General features: G+C 38.2%; 2 protein-coding genes and 1 pseudogene across 2 annotated transcripts in view; 2 read left to right on the top strand and 1 right to left on the bottom strand.

Moving 5' to 3' along the window:
• LOC109994828 (ras-related protein Rab-26-like) overlaps positions 1-6,454 on the top strand; it is a 44,714-nt gene extending 38,260 nt beyond the window's left edge. The window contains exons 6-9 of the mRNA XM_065949919.1: positions 1,238-1,303; positions 2,275-2,331; positions 3,367-3,443; positions 3,620-6,454. Of these exons, the coding sequence (XP_065805991.1) occupies positions 1,238-1,303; positions 2,275-2,331; positions 3,367-3,443; positions 3,620-3,722 (303 nt within the window). The 3' untranslated portion in view covers positions 3,723-6,454. The remainder of the gene's footprint in view (positions 1-1,237; positions 1,304-2,274; positions 2,332-3,366; positions 3,444-3,619) is intronic.
• A 3,833-nt stretch (positions 6,455-10,287) lies between these two features.
• pemt (phosphatidylethanolamine N-methyltransferase) lies at positions 10,288-18,102 on the top strand. The gene is made up of 7 exons (XM_020648316.3): positions 10,288-10,528; positions 11,220-11,327; positions 11,497-11,612; positions 13,627-13,772; positions 14,078-14,189; positions 15,024-15,098; positions 15,299-18,102. The coding sequence occupies exons 1-7, from the start codon at positions 10,427-10,429 to the stop codon at positions 15,351-15,353; spliced, it is 714 nt and encodes a 237-aa protein (XP_020503972.1). The 5' UTR covers positions 10,288-10,426; the 3' UTR covers positions 15,354-18,102.
• A 77-nt stretch (positions 18,103-18,179) lies between these two features.
• On the bottom strand, positions 18,180-20,625 carry LOC136177299 (axonemal dynein light intermediate polypeptide 1-like; annotated as a pseudogene).
• Positions 20,626-25,439: the final 4,814 nt, after the last annotated feature.

Raw genomic sequence — 25,439 nt, 5'->3', positions numbered from 1 at the left:
TATTTGCATTTAAAGCTACAGACACAGAAACAGTCTGTTCTGAGCAGGGCTGAAATAGAGGAGTTTATAGGCATGATCAAATACAGAATCAGAGTGGATTTTTGGCAAGAATCTTCACAGACATGTTTTTGAGAGCTCTGAGACTTATTTAACAGGTTGAAAAAGAGGATAATATGTGACCTTTAAATTATTTAAGTCATAAAAGAACACACCCAACTCTCCCATTATGCTCTGAGATAGAAAATGAATATTCATGAGTAAAAATGTCCATTAGGAGAGCTGAATATTTTCATTATTAAGTTCAGTGTTCTTTTTTTTGCCCTACACAGGAATTTCCAATTAATTTCTATGGGCTTTGCAGAATATTGTAAATGGGTTTGATTTTTGAATAGGGTGAATATTGTATTGTTCCCATTGTGCACAAATAAAGTGTGCCATCTACCCATAAACATTTGTTTTCAAGCATGTCATAATTGATCACTTTCTGCTTCACAGATTTCGCTGCAGCTGCACCTTAAACCAGTGGACTGCAGTGTCATTCTGTTAGTCGGTCATCCTCACTGGCTCAGATGTGTATAGTTAAAGAGTTGCTTTGAGGTTGCCACAACGTTTGGCAATCATTTTAAGAATTTAGGAAGAAATTAGAAGATATGATTTGACATCAAAGAACATCCTGTGATATACTTGTAAGAACTGGTAGGACCCCATCTCTCCATATCTTTATGTTTTTAAACTACATTAATCATCTTGTGTTTGCCAATTTCAAAGTTGCTTAGTAACATTGCCTTACATTGACCATTGCTACAAATTTTTCGTAAAGACCGTTTGAAACACCGGCTTCTGTTTTCATGTTTGTCTACAGAGACCAGACAACAAGATGTCCAAATAATAACAAGTGCATAGAGTATCATAGTATCAAAGACCCCAGAGACACGGAGTACTTTATAACTGGGTCAGGTAACAAAAAGCAATCTGACATCCGAGCTGTAATGGGAAAAGATTGGTGGAGAGATGCAAGAGGAGGATAAAAGGATGAGAGGACAACATGAACTGAAGCCAGTAAACATTGAATTAATCTTTTGTCTAAATCTCTTTTTTTTTGTTCTCTGTGGAACTATCCATCTCCTCTGTCAACCCTTCATCATGTCTATCTCCTCTGTACTTTCTTTTCTGTTTTCCCTCCCAAGGTTGTATATTTCTTCACCTCTCCTTCTTTCTGTTTTATTGGCATCTCCAGGCATGGCTGACAGAGATCCACGAGTTTACTCAGCAGGATGTTGTCGTCATGCTGCTGGGCAACAAGGTGAGAGCTTATTGCCAACACTAGGAGACTGATGGACAGATGGACTCAGAGGGAGAGAATGAAAGTCATGGAGGGTGGTGTGGTGGGAGCCAGAGGAGAAATATACTTAGTGTAGGCTACATGTGACACACATTGTCTACTGAGTAGTAACTTATTATTTTATCAGATGAGATTTTAAGCATGATTGCTTAAAGTAACAAGATTGAAGTGCTCTAAATTTAACACGTGTTGCTAAAAAGGCAAGTCTCTTCTAGCAAGTGTTTAAGGAGATTAAATGGTATGTGTTTTGTTTGACACTTATTATTAGAGCCTGACCGATATGGGATCTTTGGGGCCGATAGCGGTCTTTGGGGCCGATAGCGATATCGGGGAGAAAAACAAATCTCATACTGATGTATTGACCGATATCTTTCTTTGATCTGTGTTTGATCTGTAGAGAAAGATATAGATAGACACATATGATACCGCTTGACACTCTGGAGAGTAATAATGCTTGTTGTAATCCAAACAGCACACTCTGCTGGTGAAAGAGAACTGCTAGTTTGATACAATGAAACTCGAATAAAATGCTATTTGACTGGTGAATAAATCTCAAAATATCAGCACATATAACAAGAAACACAGGCTCTAGTTATTATGAATTTTTCATGCCTCCAGTTAAACAAAAAAGCAGTCAATAAGGCATCTTTTTCAAACCCTTTTCAATATTTGTACACAATTCTGATTCATCTATCATTTAATATTTAGTTTGTACAAGAGTTGGTTATGAACATAGAAACCAAAAAATAACAAAGAATGTCAAAGCAGACAGTAATCAGACAAAATACATGGCAGATATCGAAATGTATTCTGTAAATGTATAGTAGTGATTTCAAATATGGACCACAAAGTTCAGTGAATACTCACTCTACAGGTACTGTGTGGACAGGCCACAGCTTCTGACTTGATATTTTGTGTCTGATGTTTTCTAGGCTGACTCAACACATGATAGGGTGGTGAAGCGAGAGGAGGGAGAGAAACTGGCAAAAGTGAGTTTAATCATTTGCACAAGAATTTTGGCACACAAGCTAACAATGATTTTGTGGTTAAACTTACCATCCGTACAGCAAATCCCCCGCATACTGTCTTACAAACATCATTAAGGTCTAGTACCGAAACGTTGCCAATAAATGTTTGCTTTAAAGTTCGACAGTAAGCGGGAGACTACCTTTGCGTTTTTGATACTCTCCTACGTACATGTCCTGTGAAATAGATGTGCGAAGGACTTTTCTATTTTTAATCTTACCATGCAGCCATCCTTAAAATCCACAAATTTAGCTACTATTTGTTGGACAGGATTTGTGTATAAAATATTCATGGCATAAGGACGGAGGCCAACTTGATTTTCAGGCCGTTTTGTTTAGAATATCTCTGAGAAGAGTGTAAGAGTTATAGGGCTCAACAGTGTGGTTCCAGAATTAAAAAAAAACAAACTATTAATTTATCTCCATATGGATTTGATTATTAGCCATAATGTCATAACCATCCAAGGTAGACTTACCACGAGCTACCAGAGTGTGACATGATGGTTTGTGTTCCTGTAGGAGACATATTCGTATGATATCCACATCATTTTAAGAAAAAACAAAGTTTATTCTCGATATTGGAGAAAAGAACTACACTACCCAAGAAGTTTTACAGAGATAGCTCTGATTGGTGGAGCTCGCTGTTACCATGACGGTGTCTCCCTACTCTTGGCGCCTTATGCGAAACAGACAGTTTCCCTCGCAGGCTAGCTAGCTGGTTAGCTAACACAAAATGTACTAATCACCTTGTTATGCAGCAGGGAATGTAATTTATATATTCCACAACACAAAACTACAACATGTGTTTCTTCCCCTTAAGTAACTTGGTCCTTGAGTGACAAAATTTCATGGGTTGACTTCAGTATTATATAGGGTCTATTACTCATTAAGATCATGCTGTTTTTAGCATTTTGTTTAATGCAAACCAGATTTTCATGTTCACTGAACTATCACAAACACATGCACTTAAAAACAGATTTTCAATGTCTCGCTGTGCAGGAGTTTGGCGTGCCATTCATGGAGACTAGTGCTCGGTCTGGACTGAATGTGGAGCTGGCCTTCACTGCAGTGGCCAAGTGAGTATAAGCACAGTAAGAATCCCCGTCCCATTAGATAAATCGAGATTATTCAAGTAAAAAAAAAAATCCTAATGTAGATTTGTCTCAAGCTTTGTAAAATTGTTTCACACTTTATATGTTTGTTTTGCACTTCCCAGCCACCGTACTTTACCGAGTCTCTGTTTCTTTCTCAGAGAACTGAAGCACAGAACCATGAAGGAACCTGATGAGCCAAATTTCCAACTGCAGGAGTACGTTGACAAAGAAATGAGGACTGCTGGCTGCTGCCACTCGTAGACTTGTGCGTGTGTGTGTGTGCGCGCTGGGGAGAGGGGGTATAATTATGCATGTGTACCATAGACTGTAAATATTAATGGACGAAGCCTGAGTGACGTCATCCATCTGCTGCGGCAGGGGGCTCTGAAGGCTCATCAGCAGCAGCCGCCATGCTGGAAATCCTGTCTCACCCTAACTTTCAGTCAACCTAACGACAGGCTGAGAGCTGGAGCTGAGGCGGGTTTTAAGCCTCTTGACGAACCGTTACATCACACCCACTTGTCAATCATGTCAGTATAACCACGTATCGTTTTCAAAATAGAGCCGTTTACAAAAAATTCACCCCCGTACAGTGTGTGCCAGTGATGACAATAACTAATCAGACCTATTTTGTGATTTGTACCAGGCTGTTGTTTATTTATGCTGTAAAAACTGTTTTTTGGCTGTGGTGTGTATGTGACTTCCGGTGTTCCTGGAGCCAGCCTCAAGCAGACACTTAACAAACTGCAGGATTTTTCACTTCCACATTACCTTCATTTTTCAAGACCGGAGGTTGCCTCTTGATGTGTGCGTGTGAAAGAGAGAGAGCGAGTTGCATTCTTTATAAATCAATCTGAGTAGATTTGTCTGGGTATTATCTTATCCCACATTTTCAGTGTTTCTAACATTTTTTTGATGTAACTAATGTTCTAAACCAACTTTCCTCTGTTGCTATGACTTTATTTATAATGTACATACTTCCACACCCACACACATGTACACATATGGACAATAAAGAACATGCCATGTTCACTTCACAGAATATAAGAGCAATATTTTTGAAGCATAGACATCTTGTGAACACATTGATACAGATAATAACTGACTATTACGCTAACTTCATAATAATATAACTATTAAATATAAGCAGTATAATGGAAATGTGTGTTGATTTATATACACAGAGAGATAACTTTTTGCTGCAACGAGTCTATGGAATAACATTTAAGATCTTATCCAGTGTTCAGATTTAATTTAAAAGTTCTTTATAAAGTATTGAAAATTCTGAAAGTTCGTGTTTGCAGTTTTGTCTCCTAGTCCACTCAATCAATCAATCTTTATTTGTGTGGCGCCGATTCATAACAAATGCTTATCTCACTTCACAAAAATCAAGTAAAGGCGACATTTAGCAAAGTTACAGCGGCAAACAAAAACTTCAAAGGCAGGAATCTGGAGCAAAGCAGGCTTGTGATAAACAGCCTTCTGTGTTGTGTTGGGCTGAAGATGACTTGTTCCCCCGGTAGTCTAAGCCTATAGCAACTAACTGGGAGCTGGTCTATACCTGTCCCAGCCCTAACTATAAGCTGTATCAAAAATGAAAATATAAAGCCTATTCTTAAAAGTAAAGAGGGTGTTAGCCTCCCGGAGCCTGACTGGTAGAGGAGAGGGGCCTGCTAGCTGAATTCTCTACCTCCCATAGTACATTTAGAGACTGTAGGTACCACGAACAGGCCTACATTCTGGGAGTGTAATGTTCTCATGTTCAACATGAGTGGACTAGGAGTTTTTTTTGTTTTTTTTTAATAAGGCTGTTTGAGATAGGGGTCACCTGATACTCTTATTTTTATGTGTATATAGCCTATGTTTAAATGTTGCCACACCAAACAAGATTATTTGTCTTCACTTTGAGAGGCTTATTTCAATGGTTAACAATATTTGTACATGTAAACTAAAACTGCAACAACTTAAATTGATTTGTATAAAACGTAAAGTACAGCTCTACTTTTTAAAATCGTCAAAAATTCAGAATACTAAACCCTTGAGAAATGTTTTTTATTCATACTTTATTCATCTCTGAGGTGAAATTCTGGTTTACACTGTTATTGAAAAACACGCTTCTCCCACACATTGGCCATTTCTGAAACTAATCTTTCCATCCCAGTTTTGGGGGAAAGAGAGGCTTAAAGGTCACATATTAAGCAAAATACACCATGTTTACACTAATACACTAATATGTGTCCCTAGTCTGTCTAAAAAAAACCTAATCATGGGAAAAGTCCATCCTCATCGTCTTTTGCCTTCTCCACTTTTCAGAAAATGTGTGCTCAATCAGGCCGTCTGGAGATTTCCCCTTCATGACATCACAAGGGGCAGTAACCCCTCCCCCAGATAGCTGACACTTCCGAGGTTAAGGGTTTGTTCTGCCCTCCTAATCTGCTTTTTCATCGCAAACAATCGGGCATGGTGCAAGAAAGCCAAAGCATTCCAAGCCCTTCTAGAGGGGCGTGGTCGAACACAGACGACTTGTGTTGGAGGCCTAGTCCACACTTTTTCTGTGTGTTTTGGCCTTCCGTAGACAAGCAAACTGCACTTTACTGAAAACGCACAGCTGCTCATGGCTGCGCTCACGTTCCAGAAATTGATCCAGTTGCACGCGTCATCCGATGGAGGAAAATCCATGGCGCTGAAGGATTAGGCGCACGGACTATGTGGAAAGTGGGGGTTAGGAGCTTGGAGAATTACTTAAACTATAATATGTGACCTTTAAGAGGTGCTGTCTCCTTGTGCTAAAAGTAAATGTAAAAGATTAGATTCTATGTTCTCGAATTCATGTTTTTTCTATTTCAATACAACATAATTTCTTTGAGGGTTTTGATGTTATACATAATTTCTTTGAGGGTTTTGATGTTATTTAAACTTGTTAACTGTAAAGTCAACCTTTACTGATTTATATTGTATAATGTCCAGTGTTCAAAATAAAAAATTAACCATCAGTGTGTGTTCTTCCATGTGATTGAGTGCATTCTGTATTTGACCTGTTGATGACCAGTTGTTATGTCCACATCTGGATCTACACTGCCAACATCAGGCAGAGTTAAGTAACTACAACATTGACTATGGCTGGTGTACTGCAACAAAACAAAGGGATATTATTAAGACGGGGAAACTTGTTAGTAGAATTATTATAGGATTCGACTATGGGAATTGTTTGCCTAATTTCACTTAATGTCCTATTGCATGACTGTAAGCAAGTTGAATTCAAAGAGAGAGAGGATGTTATGGCAAGGTACAGAGTTTGGACCACTGGAGCAGCTGACAGGCACTAAAAAACAAGTTATGGTGTTTAATGAAAATTGCAGGCAAAAAGAGAAACCACTACAAGGCAAAAAGTAAAAAACCAAAAGAGCCTGGCTGAAGGCTTGCTGGCTACTTAAGGTTGAGCTGCACTGAGCAGGTGAGTCTCAGACAAAAAACAGTATATACTCGTAAGATAAAAAGTGCACGGGCAGTTTGGACAAGCAACAGGGCACACCACACTGCAAAAGCCCCCAAAATCATAGAAATGTGTTCCTGATACTGCAGCGCCCTCTAGTGCTAAAAGAGAGTGATGTTGGACTTCTGCCCAATTATTGTTTTTCATGATCTTAGAGTATTGTAGATAAAAAATAATGTGATGAGACATTATAGCTCTGATTATAATTTATTCACAACAATTATTAATTTATTTTACATAGTGCAAATATGCTCCAAGCTGGTGTCCTGGCTGTCTGCCTTAAATCACTCCTGGTGTTGGCTTAGACCATTTTTGAACTCTGTACACATATCCTAAAGTCCATGATAGACATACGCAATAATAGAAAATGATATGATGCCATACCATTATTAATTTTTACTTCCAGATTTCAACCCTTGAACACATCAGAAGTCTATAACAATGACATACTATAACAATAGTACACCAAAACTGATAAAGTGCTCCGAAGAAAATAATACACATATCTATATTTACAAGTACTCTGACATAATTCAATAAATCTTGTAGGTTTTACAACTACAAAGAAGAATACTGTTAAAATTAAACAAAGAGACCCATTGTGTGAAAGTTTTGAAGTCCCCATTCTGATATATTTTATTTTAAAAAGTTCAGTAAAAGTCAGTATTATATTGTGTGGGTGTGATAAGTGTCTCATTAAAGGGTTGTATCCTTTAGGTTGATGTTTTACAGGAGATATTAAATGTATGGACTGCTGGTGCAACTGGATCAGCAAAGTTGTTATAATTTATCCTTGGGTTATTCTGTGCTTTAAATTTATTTTCAGGGTGAAATGTCAAAGAATTGTTGAGATGTTTCATCACAATCCAAAATGGTGGATAGGCAGACAAAGACAGCAATCCATATTATGTAAAATACACTTTATCATGTTTTTATAACACTAATATGTGTCTCCAGCTTGTCTACAAAATCATGAGAAAATAATTTAGAATGACGCTGTTACCGTGAAACTAAAAAGGAATACACGTTTAATCTTAAATAAATTACTTCTCCGTCCAAAACGCCAAATTAACATTACAGTATGGAGTACACAGAAAAATATTTGTAAATTTTGTTCCCTTCCTACAGTGGGTCGTGATGTTTTTCCGCCTGCTTGCCTGTATCAGGTCGGGTATGCTGAACAGTGTCATCTTGACCTGTTCCCCTTTTCTGCTCATTTTATCTCCTCTTGTTCTCCCTCTCAACCTCACTTTTTCATTCACTTTTTCTAGAATGTGATTGCATCAAACATTTTCATGAATCTACACTAAACTAAACTAAAAAGTCCCAGCTTTTAAATATTGTATTAAGAAAACAGTTGTTTTTTTTTCTCCAATAGTCTACACACACAGAGATAAGCATTAAACCTCCAGGTTGTGCTGACCTGGTTACATTTCCACCTCCATCAAAGATTGAGATCTCAAACCTCTGTGGCCCTTAAATTCTCTCACCAAGAGCTTTGGGTAATATTAAACTAAAAAGCTTTGATCCAATAGTTATCACAGGGCCTGTCAACAACACTTCATTTACTTTTTTTGAATGCAGTAGTCTTTGTTCTATGTTTCTGTGATTTACTATGTAGTCTTCAAAAACTAAAACACAAAAAATAATTTAATCCAGCAGCAGCCTTTGAGAACATACGCTAATGCATTATTTGAAGGTAAAGCATGAAGTAATGAGGCCCATATAAGTCTTTGTTAGAGGTTATTATAGGTCAAACAGATATATATATATATATATATTCCGTATACCAATATACACAAATGTATTGCTAGGTTATCAGAAATGGCTTAATAATGGTCATACGGTTCACATTTGAAAAAAAATTGGTTACCAATGGCAACCTTTTATCTCTGTCAGGCTGTGACCAAATGATGTATACAATGGCTGCAGAGTTACCATATACAAGCATTAAGAACTTATTCTTATAAATACCCCTGATTACTGTTCAGATGCATAATGATATGCACATATGTAATTAACACAGAGCTATAGGCCTCTACTTGTTCAGCTCAAAACTATCTCCAGCTAGGCTTGAACAATTATCATATTTGATGAATGCTCATACGGTGTCCATAGGGAAAGTGTGTGTTTGTGTTAATAGAGCTGTCTGATGGATTTATTAAGACGTTTTGACCAAAAAAGACACAAGACATTAACGAGTTAAAGGAGATGGAGTGGCAAAACAAATCCTAAATATTTAATGCATTAGTTATACAGGCCTATTATTTTGGATAGCCTATATATAGATATATCATGGTTAGGGAGTAAAGGATCAAACCCCCCAAAAATGCCTTAGTTTTCAAGATACCCCAGAACAAAGCACAACAAGTAAATTAATTTAATATAGGCTGCTAAAATCGAAAAGAAATATCAAGAAATGTAGCAGCATTTGAAAAAATGTCTTATAAACGACTTGGTAAATTAGATCTGTATTCTAGGAAGTGGGGCAAATACAAATCCTTCTTAGAAGGCCCCTGAAATGGGTGATACAGTGAGTGGAGAGATGCAAATTCGGAGTGTTTGTGGACAATTGCGTCCAGTACCAGTACAGTTTATTTTTTTTATTTTATTTTTTTCTCTCTGAAAGGTTTGCCTGCAGATTCTACTTTTGTATGGTTATGCATATTTTCTAATGTATATCTTAAGCTGTTCATGCAATGGGTACATCTGTCATGTATATGGGCAGAAGTATTTAATTTAAGTTTTATTTATCTATTTCTATATTCTCTCCTTTTTTATTGTACTTTTTTATGTTTTTTTTATATAATATAAAGATATAAATTATTTTATCTATCCTTTTATTTTTTACTAATGCTGACTTATAAGTAATGTGGTTGGCTTATTATTATTGTCACTGGTACTGATGTTATGGCTGCAGTTATTAAGGCTATGTCCGCTAAAGATCAAGGACTGTTATTGTACATTAACACCCAAGGACAGACGGGTGCAGGGTGATGACAGTTTGTTTTGTTTTTTTTGTTTGTTTTGTTTCTTGATTGTTTTGGGATTTTCTTGTCTGCTTGTTTTAAGTTTGGTGGGCATTGTATGCCTATTTTGTCATGTCATGTTTTGAAAAAAAAAATAATAATAATAAAAATTGTTCATCACAACAACAAAAAAAAATCAAGAAATGCAATTAAAAAGCCTATCGATTAATATGTTGAAATATGGTGAAAAAAAAATAATGTTTTATTTAATTTCTAATAAATAATAGGGACTGTGCGGACTGTGAGGTCTTAGAAACGCTTCTTCCTTCAGTTCACGTCAACTGTCAACTACATTTCCCAGCATGCATTGCGGAAGGTCAAAGGTTGATTTAGCATGTATTTGCACACAGCAAAAACACCCGTCTATCAGTGAAAACATTGAACTTTATCTTCAAATTGTGCAATAGTCGTTATCCCCAACACACACACTCAACTGAGAGTTAATGAACGACCGCGACATCGCTGCTGTAGGAAACAAAAACCCTGAAGAGCACTCAGTACTACTGGACTGCTGCGGAGGACTCAACAACCTCGACTACTCAAAGGTAAGTAGAAACATGTTGAATACGGAAGTCCTCTCGGTTCAAAAGTTCAGTGTGAATCAATAGAGCGGCTCGTGAATCTCCCGGTTTGTCACAGCACTTGGTTTCGTCCATACTACACCCATGATGTCGTCATTGATGAGAGTCATCCCACATCCGGGTGTCGAATAAGACTGCAGGTCGATACCGTGTATTTTTCAGAACCAGCTTCAGTAGAAATACATAAGTACATTATCCGAAAAGTATTTAATCAAACTTGTTCATAGTACACATTCAGCATGTCACAGCCGAGCTGCCTGTTCTAGCTCTCTGATTGGTTGGCCTGTCAATCTATACCTTGACATCTCCCCCATAAATTATCTTTTGTCTCCTTCGTGTAAATCAGAGAGCATTACCTACACATAATAATTGTTTTCTTTAACTTGTGACGCCTATTATGTATAATCTCAATACTTTACATTAAAGGATTTTACCATAGACTGTACACATGAAACAAAAGTGTGTTACTTTAAGATTATTAAAAATGTACTGAACATCAAACTAAAATCCACAGAGCTACATTGGAAATTTAGACACCTGGCTTTAATAAACACATTTTTATATTGTATTTCAGATCAGATTCATGTAACTATGTTTTTAATTTATCATGAGTTGTTTTTTTTTCCTCTAACTGTATTTTTTTTGTTTGTTTTAGATGGACCTGACGCTCATGCAAGAGCTCATGAAATGTATAAACCTTCGTGATTCCAACTTTTGTATAGCTGTGCTTGCCATCTTTTTCAACCCTCTCTTCTGGAATGTGGTAAGAAGCATTTTGAATCACACAGGAGAAATAGTACCTTAATCTACAGTAGATTGACACACACACACACACACACACACACACACACACACACACACAGTCAGTAGGATATTTAAGAGAACCATCATGATCTCATGTCTGCTGCTTTCTTTCTCTTGTCATTATTCAGGTGGCGAGATGGGAACATCGTACACGGAGACTCTCCAGGCTCTTTGGTAGCGCCTACCTGGCTTGTTACTGTCTGGGTTTCGTCATCATATTGCTCAACGTGTATCGCAGCCACAGGTGAAACGCATACTAACCCCACTAAGCTCATTCCAAGCAATTTGATTGATTATTCACTTCTGGATAAGAGTCAGTTTTAACCCTCAAAACATCATTGAATGGTCACGGGGCGCTGGTGGTGCAGTGGTTAGGGCGCGCGCCCCATGTATGGAGGCTGTAGTCTCAAGCGGGCGGCCCGGGTTCGAGTCTGGCCTGTGGCTCCTTTTCCCGCATGTCATTCCCCACTCTCTCTCCCTGATTTCCGACTCTATCCACTGTCCTAGCTCTCAGTTAAAGGCACAAAAAGCCCAAAAATTAAAATCTAAGATAATTGAATGGTCACTCAAATCAGTTTTGGATTCTTTTGGATAACATTAAAGAGGAAAACAGGTGTGGCAGAATGGATGCAATGTTGTTTAACATCTCTTATTTATAGTGTGAATTTTAAGAATTATTAAGCCTGTGTGTGTTAAACCTGAACACTTACTTTTATCATGTTTATGAATTTACCAGAAAGTCTTTGCACTGTCAGATACCAGTAAAAGCAACTTAGCATCGAATAGTAAGTAGGGCCTGACTCAGATATGGGATTTTTGGGGTGAACACCAATATTGATATTAGGAAGAGAAAATAAAAAAGGTTGCCGATATTTTTATTAAAACTATCTTCAATCTGCAAGGATATATAAATATAGATACATTTATTGTATTGGACCCTCAAATGCAGTTATCAAACACTTACACAGAAAATGCCTGTTGTAATCCATAAAGCACACTATGCTGGTGAAGGAGAACTGATAGTGTAATACAATGATACTTAAATGAAACTGGTGATTAATATAGGAATATCGCAAATATCTGCAATTAAAATGAGGCTATACTGACTGTCACTTGATATGCTAATATCGGCCGATATTATCGGCTGGCTGATTAATCGGTCGTGCTCTAAGACATGCTACTTTACTCTATTGCCATGTCTGCAAACAAAATGACATTGCCGTAGCATGTTAACAAAAAATGAAGAATAATAATTAACCTACAGAAAATATGACATCCATTTAATGGACTTAAGAGACCTGCATGGATAATAGGTGGGGTTCCTCTTAATTCCTCTTGGCTGACTTCTCACTGAAGTATTTTGTTACCATAATACCTAGTGGAAGTACATGCAATCACATCTACCAATTTGGATTAAAATGGTGAAAAGGCACCCTGAACATAAAAACTATGCCCAGTAACTTTAAAAGAAATTGGGGCATAGCTAACAAAAAACATAAATGGAATATCCATAAGGGTTAGGGTTATGGTTATTTTGAAATTAGCGCCTGACCGATATGTGATTTCTGGGGCCGATATTGATATTAGGAAGAAAAAAATTCAGATACAGATTTATTAGCCGAAATCTTATTTAGATCTATGTTTGATCTGTAGAGATAGATAGACACATTCATTGTGTAGATTTTTTTTTGTAATATTGCACGTTTGCTTGATTTAAAAGCAGACCCTTGTAAGACCTTTTTTTTTTCAGCATCACTATGAAAGAGCACACCTGAACTTTTGTTCAGTATTCACAAGTTTTGTGATTTCAACTAAATGTGAAGGTCGACGTACTTTTAAAATAGCATCTAGTCGGAGCGTGTAAAACAGTTAACAACAAGTCTAAAAAGCCCAGGATACATACTGTGTTCATTTATGGTGATCTGTTTGGTTCATATGTAATGCAGGACAAGAAAGACGCAAAGAGAAGTAGAGTTAAATGTGAGTACAATGTTCAAAGTAAATCTCGTCATCTTTTCCGACAAACCAGTTACATCAACTGGCCAAAGTCACAACTTCCCAGTTTGGGGTGTAGTTTGTGAGTGTTTAAGTTGGGATCAGTTTGTCTATCAGAGTGACTATTGCTTTGTTTTAAGTCTTTTGTACTTCATCCATAGCAAAACAACAGATTCCCTGTGACACTTTTTTAATCACTGGTGCATGTACTGTGAAAAGTGACATGTAGTTTCTATGATTAAATGTGTTTGTTTGTTTTGCAGTATGACAGTGGTGATGAAATCCCAGGCCAGGTGGGACGTGTTGGAGAGGACTGAAGTTTTCTACGCTGGTGCAGCTCTCATAGTGCTGGGCACTGTGCTGGTGGTGAGCAGCTTCCTGGCGCTGGGATTCACTGGAACATTCCTTGGTAGGTATCAATTTTAATATTTTCTTACGTACATAATAAGTCATCAAGTAACAAAAAAGGGTATTTCAATGAAAGACGTTATTCTTAAGAATAATAACTTCAACAAGAAATAAATCAAAATACTAGTAGGCACCAGACCCTTGTTTTATTCAACAACAATTAGTACATAGTGTAATACACATCTGTATTACAGCTACACAGACCTGAAAGAAGAATGACCCTCAGATGGGAGACAGATATATAGATATCCTCAAAGCTTTAACAGATTGTGTGTGTGTGTGTGCGTGCGTGTTTGTGTTTTGCAGGTGATTACTTTGGAATCCTAATGGATGACAAGGTGACGGGCTTTCCCTTCAACATCACGGATAACCCGATGTACTGGGGTAGCACGGCTAACTACCTGGGCCTAGCACTCATGTAAGTGTGTGTGTATATGTATGTTTACTTATTTTTAAAGATTTATTTTTGGGCTTTTTGTGCCTTTATGTATAGGACAGGGATAGGAAAGTGGATAGAGTCAGAACATTTCACTACCCCCTCTTCTCTCTGTATGTCACCATCATCTCTCTCCTTCCCTTCTCCTTCTCTTATATTTTTAAAATTAATCTCTTATAAGAAGATCAGCTCTCAGATTCTAACCCTTCCGGTGTCGTTCTTTTTAACGGCCCTTTTGAGACACTCGTGGTCAAAAACATTCATGAAAATATTATATAGCAATATCTTCCCTCCACTATTTTGGTTTGAATGTTTTAATCAACTTCAGTCCTGATCAATACCATTTATTTAATTAATTAATTACAGGATTTTAACCCTTTAGATGCCAGTTTGATGACATGATGTGCACTGTTACTGTTTTGCTTCCTCTGCTACATTTTTGGCACAAAGGTGATAAAGGTGAACCAGTTTTCTGTGTGATTAACTGCGGGGTAAACCATTGTTTAATAAATGGAGGAGGGCCTCTGAATTTACCTCTCGTTTTTAGGAGAAGAATTAGTTTATGTGGGTCTGCATGAACAATTCTCCCTTCCAAGAATAGTATTTATTTTCCTGACATACTGTATTTATTTTCCTTAAAATATTTCTGATATTGTGATTACTTTATTAACTATTTCAATGTAATCATTTTTATTAAGATTAAGACACTCTGTTTTAGTACCTCATTGTAAATGTTTGACTTATCCGATGAAAATGAAGTTGCCCACACAACAATAACTTGACCCTAACTCTTTTCTCGCCCTGTCTGTTTTTCAGTGGTGCCAGTCCTGTTGGTCTTGTCCTGACTGCTTTTGTAGCCGTGGTCTACAGTGTTGCAATAACATTTGAGGGGTATGTATTTCTCAATACTGTGGACACTTGTCAAATAGGGCTTTCACATTTGCAATCTCCTGAAAAACTCCTAAAAAAACACATTTTGAAACACAAGGCTTCTCTTAAAACTACACAAACGAACCTGGCACAGAGTGGTAAAGTGTTCTAGTCTCTGATGTATTTGTAAAACTATATGTTTCGTTCTGCTTCATTTACAGACCATTCACTGAACAGATCTATGCGGAGAGGATTCATCACAGCAAGCATGAATAAAACTCTACCTACCAGATACTACTTACGGTTGGGTCAAGTATCCCCCTCTCTGTCAAGAGATACAGCAGACTAAACAACAGACAAACCTGTCATCCCAACATTGGTCGTTATTCTACGTCCAGTCTGGATTCAGAGGCTGCAGTTACAATACAGTAACCCATTTAATAGCTATTGGCCCTATTAGCTTTGTGGAGCCAAATTTTTATGTAATTCTCAAGTGACATCCTTTACTGTTATTCTTACTGTTGAGAAAAATCTGAATAGAGTTGATGAAAACTTCTAATCTAACTATGTGTAAGGAAGGATTAAGACTATTTCAGAAACTTCTTAAAAGCGATATAGAAGAAGAAGATATACTTTATTAATGCTGCGAGGGAACCCTCCAGTTCCCATTCCAAGTCCCTACAGAAACCATCATCATCTTCAAATCTTAAATATTATTTCTCCATAACTGGGATAGTATGTATTAAGCCAATGAAAAATGTTGCTTCTCATGGTTTTACAGAAAGTATTCAGTCTTTCCATAGTAGGAGCTGCACATGTGAACCCATTATCATGATTTGATTGATTTTAGAGACACCATTAAGTCACGTCAATAACACACTATACACAATACCAGCACATTTCAAATCATTAACAGGAAGGGACTGAAGTCATTGATGGTCATCAACATCTCTGTTTAACAAGTGGAACTGCACACTGTGATAAAATCCTGCCATGATGAGGTTGAAAGGATGTTGATGACAATATTTTATATTTTTATCTAGAAAACCTCAAACTAGGAATACATGAATGAAAATACTGTGCTGGGTTTTTATACACTAAACAAAAAATGAAAATGAGTTCAGCTCAGCACTTCTGCAAAGAGAAAAATAGTAGTGCAGGTGTTCAACTTTATAAGCAACAACCTTCAACACTTCCACTATTGTTGTAACCAGTATTCCATATAATGTCTCAGGAGGACACGTTAGTTTAAAGGACACATATTATTCTCATCTTTATCCAGTTTAAATAAGTCTCTGAGCTCCCATAACATGTCTGGGAAGTGTCTTGTTATAAATCAACTCTGATTCTGTTTTTGATCATGTCTATAAACCCCTCTATTTCAGCCCTGCTCAGAACAGACTGTTTCTGTGTCTGTATCTTTAAATATGTAAATGAGCTGTGTTTGACCACGTCTCTCTCTAGAGAAAGGAGATGTGGCTCGGGCTTTCCTGCCCAATTGTTTGCGGTGAGAAGGCAGACTCAGAGGGCAGAACAAACACCTAGCTGTGGGAGTGTCACCCACCTGGGGGAGGGGTTGCTTCCCTTTGTGATGACACAAATGGAAAATGTCCAAACTGCCTGTTTGAGCATACATTTTCTGAAAAGCGGAGCAGGCAAAAGATAGAGAGGAAGAACTTTTCCTGTAATTGGGGGGGTTTGTAGATAAAATGGAAAAGTGTATTTTACGTAATGTGACCTTTAAATGTTTGATTGTGAATCCATTAAATTATCAGTAGAGCTTTACTTTAAAAAAAAAAAAAGCATGTACTGTCTTATTTGGACCATGCAAACCATTCCTTACTTCACAACACACAATGCCTGTGTTGTGATCTGAACCTCTGTGTTGATCAGACATTTTCATAAACAATGGTGAGTAAGACATCTCTTTGTCTGTGTATAAACAAAGCCATAATATACTAATTATTCTGTTTCACAGTAACACAATCATGTTTTAGTCAATTCTGATAAATTATTATTTAAAAAAAGTAACTCATGTTGCATCAGTTATGAAATATAAGATGTTCTTTACTTCATGAATGATGCCCTGCCAGACTCTTAAATGAGAATTCTCTCTTTTGGTAAATGGCAACAATAGCACTAGAATGAATAAGTACAGTGCTTGTTATGTGAAATAAAAAAAACAAATTCAGAATTTGTGTCAAGACTGGACTTTTATCTAACATTTGTTTTATATAAAGAAATAAATGATTAGTATGTGCTGCTACTAGCACTGACCTGAGAGCAGCATTTGGTGCGACACCAACACTGAAATCGGAGGTTTTGTGGATTTCAAACACAGTGGTCAAGGCACCAGTCTTACAACTCCAATGAGGGGATAGGAGATCTCTTCCGTTTGATGTTCCCTGACTCACAAATCGCGAGCACGTTTACTTCTGGAAAGGACAAGACGGCCTATATAACTCGTTTTGGACTAGCGCCTTTCATCAGAAGCGAGCTAATCTGGAGAGGAATCCCGGAATCATTTTTCTGTTTCTGCTTTATCTGTCTTCACAGAGAAGAGCGATGGACCGTGAAAAGAAAGGCACAACTATTACGAAACGCACAACGTGAAAAACAAGAACAGAAAGGCCCCGGCTTCATCCACAGAGGGCAACAAGGCTAAAAGATCGAAGCACTAGAGAGAAGTCTGTAAAGGCAACATGGAATGATTCTTTTATTTAAATTAGCCCAAAAAAAGGACATATTAATGGAATCAAGGAGTTGAAAGACGGTGGATTTATAACAGGTGTGTATAAAAGGTTTTATCAAGTAGCCACTTGATGCCTCATCCTGAGCGTGTCCCTCTCGGAACAAAAACTGCCTTCTCAACTTATTCTCCCCTTCAACCAAGAACTGTGTTTGAATGACTTTTCATTCATCATGAACACGTGTGATGCTCTCTTGATGTTCAAGAGATGTGTATAGTACTTGAGCTGTATTTGTCATGTCATGCTGTTGGAATAAATTAAACTCTTTCTGATTACACTGTGTGGAATTTACTTTGATAGATATTTAGAAACAAGACAAATGTCACATTGTGTGCAGTCAAATGGCCACTCTGTTATTGATGGTGGTGTTACTTCTTTGGTGTGAGGATCAATTCCAGTTGGGTCTAAAGAGGAAAACAAAATAAGAGTATTAACATCATAAACACATCCACTACAGGAACAAGTGCAGGGGGAAGATATATTTATGTGGTATGAAGCCTTGAAACGTCACCTTGAGCTGCAGGTTGGTTCTCTTGAAGAACTGGATCTCTTCCACGTGCTTCTTTTCTTCAATCTGTGGCCTTTCAGTTTCTCGTTTTTCAATGGCTGAATTGAAGACTTGAGTTTGTTCAGTTGCTTCTTTAGCTCCAGTTTCTCATCGTCAAGATCAGTAATCTAGGTGTTTGAAGTTTATTAAAATGCAGGATAAGTGACGTTAAGCCCAAACATTATTTTAGAGGAATGCTGCCCTCTGCTGGATACTAAACCAAATAGCATGCGATAGTTGTTCCTTCAGCTTCTGTGGCAAACACTGTATATTCTCGATACTATCGATGGATGCCAATATTGGCAAACATTCCACATGTGTATGTTATCTATTGTTGCTAAACACAACAAAAAAGTGAATGTCCTTACTTTTTTCTCCATGTCAACCTTTGACTCTGACTGAAGGGCTTTCCTCATACCAAAGGCCACACTGTTTTCATTCAGAGTCCGGTAGGCAGCAATAGTCATTTGAATTTCATCTCTTACCCGCGAGAGCAGCCGGCCCCTCTCAGCACAGTCGATGGTCACCTGTCTGATGAGCTCATCTTAAAGAAACAGAAAATGAGTAAATGCAACAGTAACATATTTGCGGAGATAAATGTGCTTTCAGTGGTATACAAAATGCTTCATGGCAATTAAATTTAAGCCATGTGTGCACAAAAAACTGGTTCAAATTCTTGTTCTTTGATCCTCAATCCTTGTCAACACAATAGCCTCAGTGATCACAAATATCAGAGCCTCCTTCTCACCAAAGTACTGAGAGTAGAGCTCCCTGCGGACAGGGCAGATTCCTGTCTGTCTGGCTTGCCTTTGTTGCAGCTTTGAGTCCAGCAGCTCCTCTAGGTGAATAACATCTGTTCTTGTACAAGGTGCACTGGACACTTGCTGCACCCACAGCTGGGTTCCGTCAGTCCATTCCCTGCAATAACAGAAGTTTAGGTAAACTGAGTGGATTGAACTTAATGAATGACACACACTGTAGATGGATGCAACTGTACCTGGGTGGAACGATGGCGTTTAGGATCTCCTCATCTTCCTGCTTGGTGGTGTCAGTAGAGGTGGGTTTTGATTTTGGAGGTGGTGGAACAGGGGTAGACTGTTCCCCCACCTGCTGTGGACTCACTTTTAAAGGGCGCCCCTGTTGTGAAAAGTATTTCATGTTACACAATGAATCAGCTTTCTTTGCCTATCTGAAATACATGATAATAACTTTAAAAAGCTTTGGGGATTGAAAGATGTTGGTAAAAAACATAGAAACAGCAGCCATTATAGCGAGAATATCTGTACGGTCAAAACAATTTTCGCCATCATGCCTAACTTTTACCACAAAACGTTGGTTAAACTCGGCTGGCGTTACTAAACTTACCTTTGGTGATTTTCTGTCAGTGCTTTTGCTGATCAAAACTGGATTGTCGTGTTTGAGGAGAGATTCGGCTGGTGGAATCATCTTTTTGAATCTGATAATTTGAACAAAATAAGACCAGAAACTCCTTTGGTTTGTGATTCAGCTACAGGGATATCGGTGCTGTTTCGAAGGATGCTATTCTTGCTCACTTTTTGTGTTGTCATAGCAACAGCATCCCAGCGTTCCTTTTCAGTTTGACCGTCTGGAATCAGCAAGACTGTATGGCTGCATCCTGGTGCTCTCTCGTCTGTGTGCTCTTGTCTGGATGCCTGAAGTCGAGTCCCCTGAGCTTCTAATTTTCAACATAAAGCTCCAGAAATAAAAATATATGTAGTGTACATGTGATATATTACAAACACGATAGGTGCTTATGTACAACGGAGGATGAGGGCCATGTTAAAAAATATATTTATTTTTTTAACTTTCAAGATTAAACTCGTAAATTTACAACTTTAATCTCGAAATTTAAAAAAAAAATGTAACGTGGCCCTAGTCCTCCATCGTACTTATACATTCAAGACTAAATCTATCAAACGATATGTATATGTGCTTTTTGAGTTCTAAACACACAGCTCAATCAGCAGCGTCGGTTCAGCTGTTCTCTAACTCTCTCCCTCTGCGTGACTCATTTCAACGTCTTTTCAAAAAAAGGACGAGGTCTCCCCAGTGATCATTAAGGGTCAGCAGATTGAGACTGTCCATCTTTAGAAATACCTTGGTGTCTTCCTGGACAGTAAATTAAACTGGAAAAAAAATACTGATGCTATTTTCAAGAAGGCACAGTCTTCTTCATGTTTTTTATCAGGGAATCTTGGCTAGTGTCCTCTTGTATGCTGTGCTGTGTTGGGGTGGCAGCATCTGTGTGGATGATAAAAACAGGATGAATAAACTGATTAAAAAAGCTGACTCTGTGATTGGCATTACCCCAGACTCACTTGAGATCACTGTTGATAAGAGAATGAGGACCAAACTTAAAACTGTTTTGATCTTTGAAGGGAATCCTTCACAGTGTTTTTAACGGACTCCGAAGCTCCTTCAGTGAGCGACTAGTGATGCCACAATGTTCCACTAAATGTCTTAGAAGGTCCTTTGTTCCTGCAGCAGTCCAATATTTTAATGAACATTTTTAGTTGTGTTTCTGACTCGTGGCTGTACATGATTATTCAAATGGTTTCAGTGTGTTTGTTATTTATTTACTTGTTGTGGACTGTCAATATTGTTTGTTGTGTTTATGAACTGACCTGGTGACAAATCAGTTTCCCCGCTGGGGATCAATAAAGTTTTCTAATCTAACCTAAATGAGAATCATTCTAATTGTCAAGAAAAAAGTTGTGGACCATCCAAAGCAAATGATACCTATATCACATTCACATCCAAAAACCTAATGTCTGACCTGGCTAGATTTTAAACTAAAGTGTCTTTTTTTATCACAAAAGTTTAGAACTAGTGTTTTAATTAAAACTCTGATTGAGCTTCAACTTTGTGAGTGCATTAAAAAAAGACCTTAAATTCAGTCAACATGGACATAAACAACCTTCAACAGTGCAGCTGCTGCAGCCAGAGCTTGCTCCCTGATGACGTCATGTTAGTAGTAAAACCTCAAAGTCTTTATGAATGAAAACACCTCTAGCCGGGTGCGGTGGCGCGCGCCTGTAATCCAAGTTACCGGGAGGGTGAGGCTGGAGGATCGTTTGAGCTCAGGAGCTCTGAGCTGCAGCGGACTATGTCGATCGGGTGTCCACACTAAGTTCGGTATCGATATGGTGCTCCTGGGGGAACCCGGGACCACCAGGTCGCCCAAAGAGGGGTGCACCGGCCCAGGTCGGAAACGGAGCAGGTCAAAGCCCCCGTGCCGCTCAGTAGTGGGATCGCGCCTGTGAATAGACGTTGGAGTGCAGCCTGAGTAATACAGCGAGACCCAGTCTTTTGACACTCTGCATACTGACAAACAAACACACGATCAACAACAACAGTGTCTACATGTTACAACAGCGTCAGCAGCACTGCTTCTGCTGCTTCTTGTTTCCATCTAAACCTGCACAAAGCTGCTGTGTTTGTTTGTCCTACAGCGCCTCCACCTGGTGGAGAGGAGCAATGACCATCAGTCAATCACACAGAACACATCCTCTAAAATAACAGTTTTTCATTTGATGAAAGAAGTTCATGGAGAGGTTAAAATCCACCATGAATGACCATCACACACAAGAACTGTATACTTCTAAAGTAGAAGGAAACTCTTGCCCTTCAGCCACTCCACAAATGGAGGTCGATGATCCAAAAGAAGGACTTCACATCTACAACAAATAAAATTCAGCGGATACCTTCTTCAAGACAGGAACCATGTTGTCTACTTCTGTTTTAGTTCTCTGGAGGTCTGAACAAAAATAAGACATTATGAGTAAATAAACAAACTGAGAATTATTCTTGACTTGTCAAGAAAAAAGTTATTGACCATCCAAAGCAAATGATACCTATATCACATTCACATCCAAAAACCTTTGGTTTGTTGAACTGGTGGTCTGATTCTTAGAACTAGAGGCAGCTCTGTCACATTTTGCCAATGTTAGAGACCACAAAACATAACTGAGTCCTCTCCCACCCTGAACGCTCAGCTGTACAAGTTGCACTTATTCATATCTGGTCCAAACAGAATTCACATTGCTGTCTTTCTCAATCATTTCATGCATTATAATCTGTTGATTGTTCATCCTTCAGACGTTCCTGCTCTGTGCATGTTGAGATCTCACAGTGAAGACATCTGTTCTGTGATCATGTCTTTGAGATGAGCCCTGAATGTAGGATGGTGCTCTGTTGAACTCATCCTCTGGATCTCTGCGTCTTTTAGTTGCAGCTTCTCCAGCATGCAGCATGATTTGTCCAGGAGCGTCTCTCTGTGGTCACTGTGGAGTACTGCAGGACAGCAACACACAGAATGGGAATCAGAATCGGGGTTTATTGCCAAGTGCATTTACACATACAAGGAATTTGACTTGGTGTATTGGTGCTAAACAATTAACAAGGAAATAACGCAGAACTAGCAACAACTTAAATAATACAGTATAAGAAGATATTACAATATAGAAAATAGAATTTAAAAATGTAAAACATAAAATATAAAATATAATGAATAAAGATAAAAAAACACTGTAGCGTAATTAATTTATTAAGATGTTATATCTTTATTTAACCTCGGATTTAAGAAGGGGCACCACTTCCTGTTAAAGGAAGAAAATAACTTTAATGGTATAAGTTAATTAATTAATCAGTCAGTTTCATATCTTGGAAGAAGCAAGTTCTGGAAATGTTAAACAAGAAAACACACAGACAAAGTCCTGAATTGTATGTGTAAAATTTAATATAAAAAGGGGTAAACAATAATGTATAGATGAAACAGATAAAGAATATGATTATTATGATCGGGATAATGCAATTATAAGGTATGGTGACATTATATATTTAGTGACGAGATAAGACTCGGTATTGTTTGAATGACTTAATCACCAAATTATCAACAAAGGGAAAAAGTTGATAAATTAATTTTGGGATTCTATTTGGATTTAAAGGAGGGCTCTGAATAGACACAACTTAAGACTTAATCTTCCAACACCAGCAACCAGCAGTTTTACTCTGAGTTGTGTTCGATTGAACTCCGCCGGCTGGTCCCGTGTTTCAGTCTCTGGCAAGCGGTTCTTTTCGGGCCCAGAGAGGTCCACGAACCAGATTAGATGCTCTTGACACCTGGGTCGGAGTGTGCAGCTGGGATGGAAACTGTACGTCGGTTCAGCCGTCGTCTCAGAAGCTCCAAGAGGATCCAACAGGAAAAATATTAAAGAGTCTTTTGATACGTCGATTTCCAATTCAGATAAACCGGATGGCCATCTCAAAGAATCCAAACTAAGGAATTGGCGTTCAAAATTGAAGAGCAAAGACTATGGAGAAGAAAGTTCAAAAGCCTTGCTTGAGCCAGAAAGAATTGATGTTTCCAAAAATATGTGCGTTGAAAATAAAAGTTCAGCAGAGAGTCGTCTCTACGGCACAAACTTAAAAGAAGTGATTGGGACTGAAGTCCGAAGAGAAGCGAGCAAGAGCTGAAGCTCTAAACTTCAACAAACTAAAAAACTGAAAACTAAAAACCTGGAGATCTGAGCTCAGTGTGAACTCTTATCAGCTGCGGGTGAAGGAGGTGGGCCTGCAGGAGAAGGGTCACTCCCATTCTGACCGGAGGACAATTGTTTTAACTAAACCGAGTTTACTCAATAAGATTAAGAATAAGAATCTAAACATATATACGTCACCATACACTCATTTCGATATTATTTCTATCAGATCGACATTGATGTAGGTTCACGTCATATATTTAGACAAACATTTCTATCAGATTCATGTTGAGCTGAAAATCACACCATCTGGGAACATACTCAGTTAATCCCAGCCTGTAGGTGAACAAAACCATGTTATACAGTCAACATTCTTAATAGGACATGTTAATAAAGTAGGAAAAGAAATTGGTGTCTTTAAATAACACCTTCTATAGCTAATATCAAAGAGTATGCTTTATAACACGTCTAAATGTATAATTATAAAGGTTATGTATTCATGGACATTCTAACACTAGATGGCAATAGCGCTCCACGTCAAATTCCTATTAAAACTATTATAACTATAATGGTTTTTATAATTAAAACTATATATTCCTATTCTGCAAATCAGATTTTGAGTTTAAAAAGATGATTATAATACATTCAATGTGACAATTACAAATATCTAGATGAAGAAAGACATAAATGTTCATTTGATGCAGAATTGAACGCTGTGGTTTAATTCAGCTCTTCAGCAGCATTTCCACAGATGGTCAATTTTACGACTTTGCAGAGACTGGTTTCGGTCATAGTTCATGTCTTTGGGGTCAATTCGTAGATAGCAGAGTGTTCTGTTTACGCTTGGTTGAGAGGGAGACTCAAATCATTGATCAGTTCCTTTGTTTCTTGGTAAAAGGTAACCCAGATGTTAATCCACAGTCCTGAGTCCTGCAGGAAGAGAGGTTGTAAAATGTGGCTGCTAATATCGGCTACAACACAAAATGTACAATAAGTACAATGTAGGAGCTGTGCAGTGGTTTATGAGAAAACAATCTTAGTGTATGCAACCTACTCACAGAGTGCATGTAAGGAAGATACATTTTTAAAGTTGAGTGGGCGTTAATGTAACGCATAAAGAACAGTTCAGCATTCACATTACTTTGAAGTTTTACTGACTGTGGGGGTGATGAGAGTCTGGGTTATGTGGGAGGAGGGGGGGGGGGGCATGGACATTGTTCATCAGGCTGACAGCAGAGGGGAAGAAACTATTCTTGTGGTGTGAGGTTTTGGTCTTGATGGACCGCAGCCTCTTACCAGAGAGGAGAGTCTAGAACAGTCCATGTGCGGGGTGAGAGGGGTCGGCCACAATCTTACCTGCACGCCTCAGGGTCCTGGAGGTGTACAGGTCGTGGAGAGATGGCAGGTTGCAGCCAATCACCTTCTCAGCAGAACGGATGATGCACTGCAGCCTGCACTTGTCCTTTGCTGTGGCTGCAGCGTACCAGACTGTGATGGAGGAGGAAGAGGATGGACTCAATGATGGCAGAGTACAAGTGAACCATCATGGTCTTTGGCAGGTTGA

The sequence above is a fragment of the Labrus bergylta genome, chromosome 21, assembly GCF_963930695.1.
Source record: "Labrus bergylta chromosome 21, fLabBer1.1, whole genome shotgun sequence".
Lineage (NCBI taxonomy): Eukaryota > Metazoa > Chordata > Actinopteri > Labriformes > Labridae > Labrus > Labrus bergylta.
Note: the sequence above shows the minus strand (reverse complement) of the source record. Positions and strands in the feature narration are given on the sequence as shown.

What these genes read in the sequence shown, in the direction of transcription:
- pemt (XM_020648316.3), top strand. Translation starts at nt 10,427, where the DNA reads ATGAACGACCGCGACATCGCTGCTGTAGGAAACAAAAACCCTGAAGAG. An exon ending in AACGTGTATCGCAGCCACAG is followed by an intron (nt 11,613 to 13,626) that starts GTGAAACGCATA and finishes TTTGTTTTGCAG; the next exon opens with TATGACAGTGGTGATGAAAT. An exon ending in GTTGCAATAACATTTGAGGG is followed by an intron (nt 15,099 to 15,298) that starts GTATGTATTTCT and finishes CTTCATTTACAG; the next exon opens with ACCATTCACTGAACAGATCT.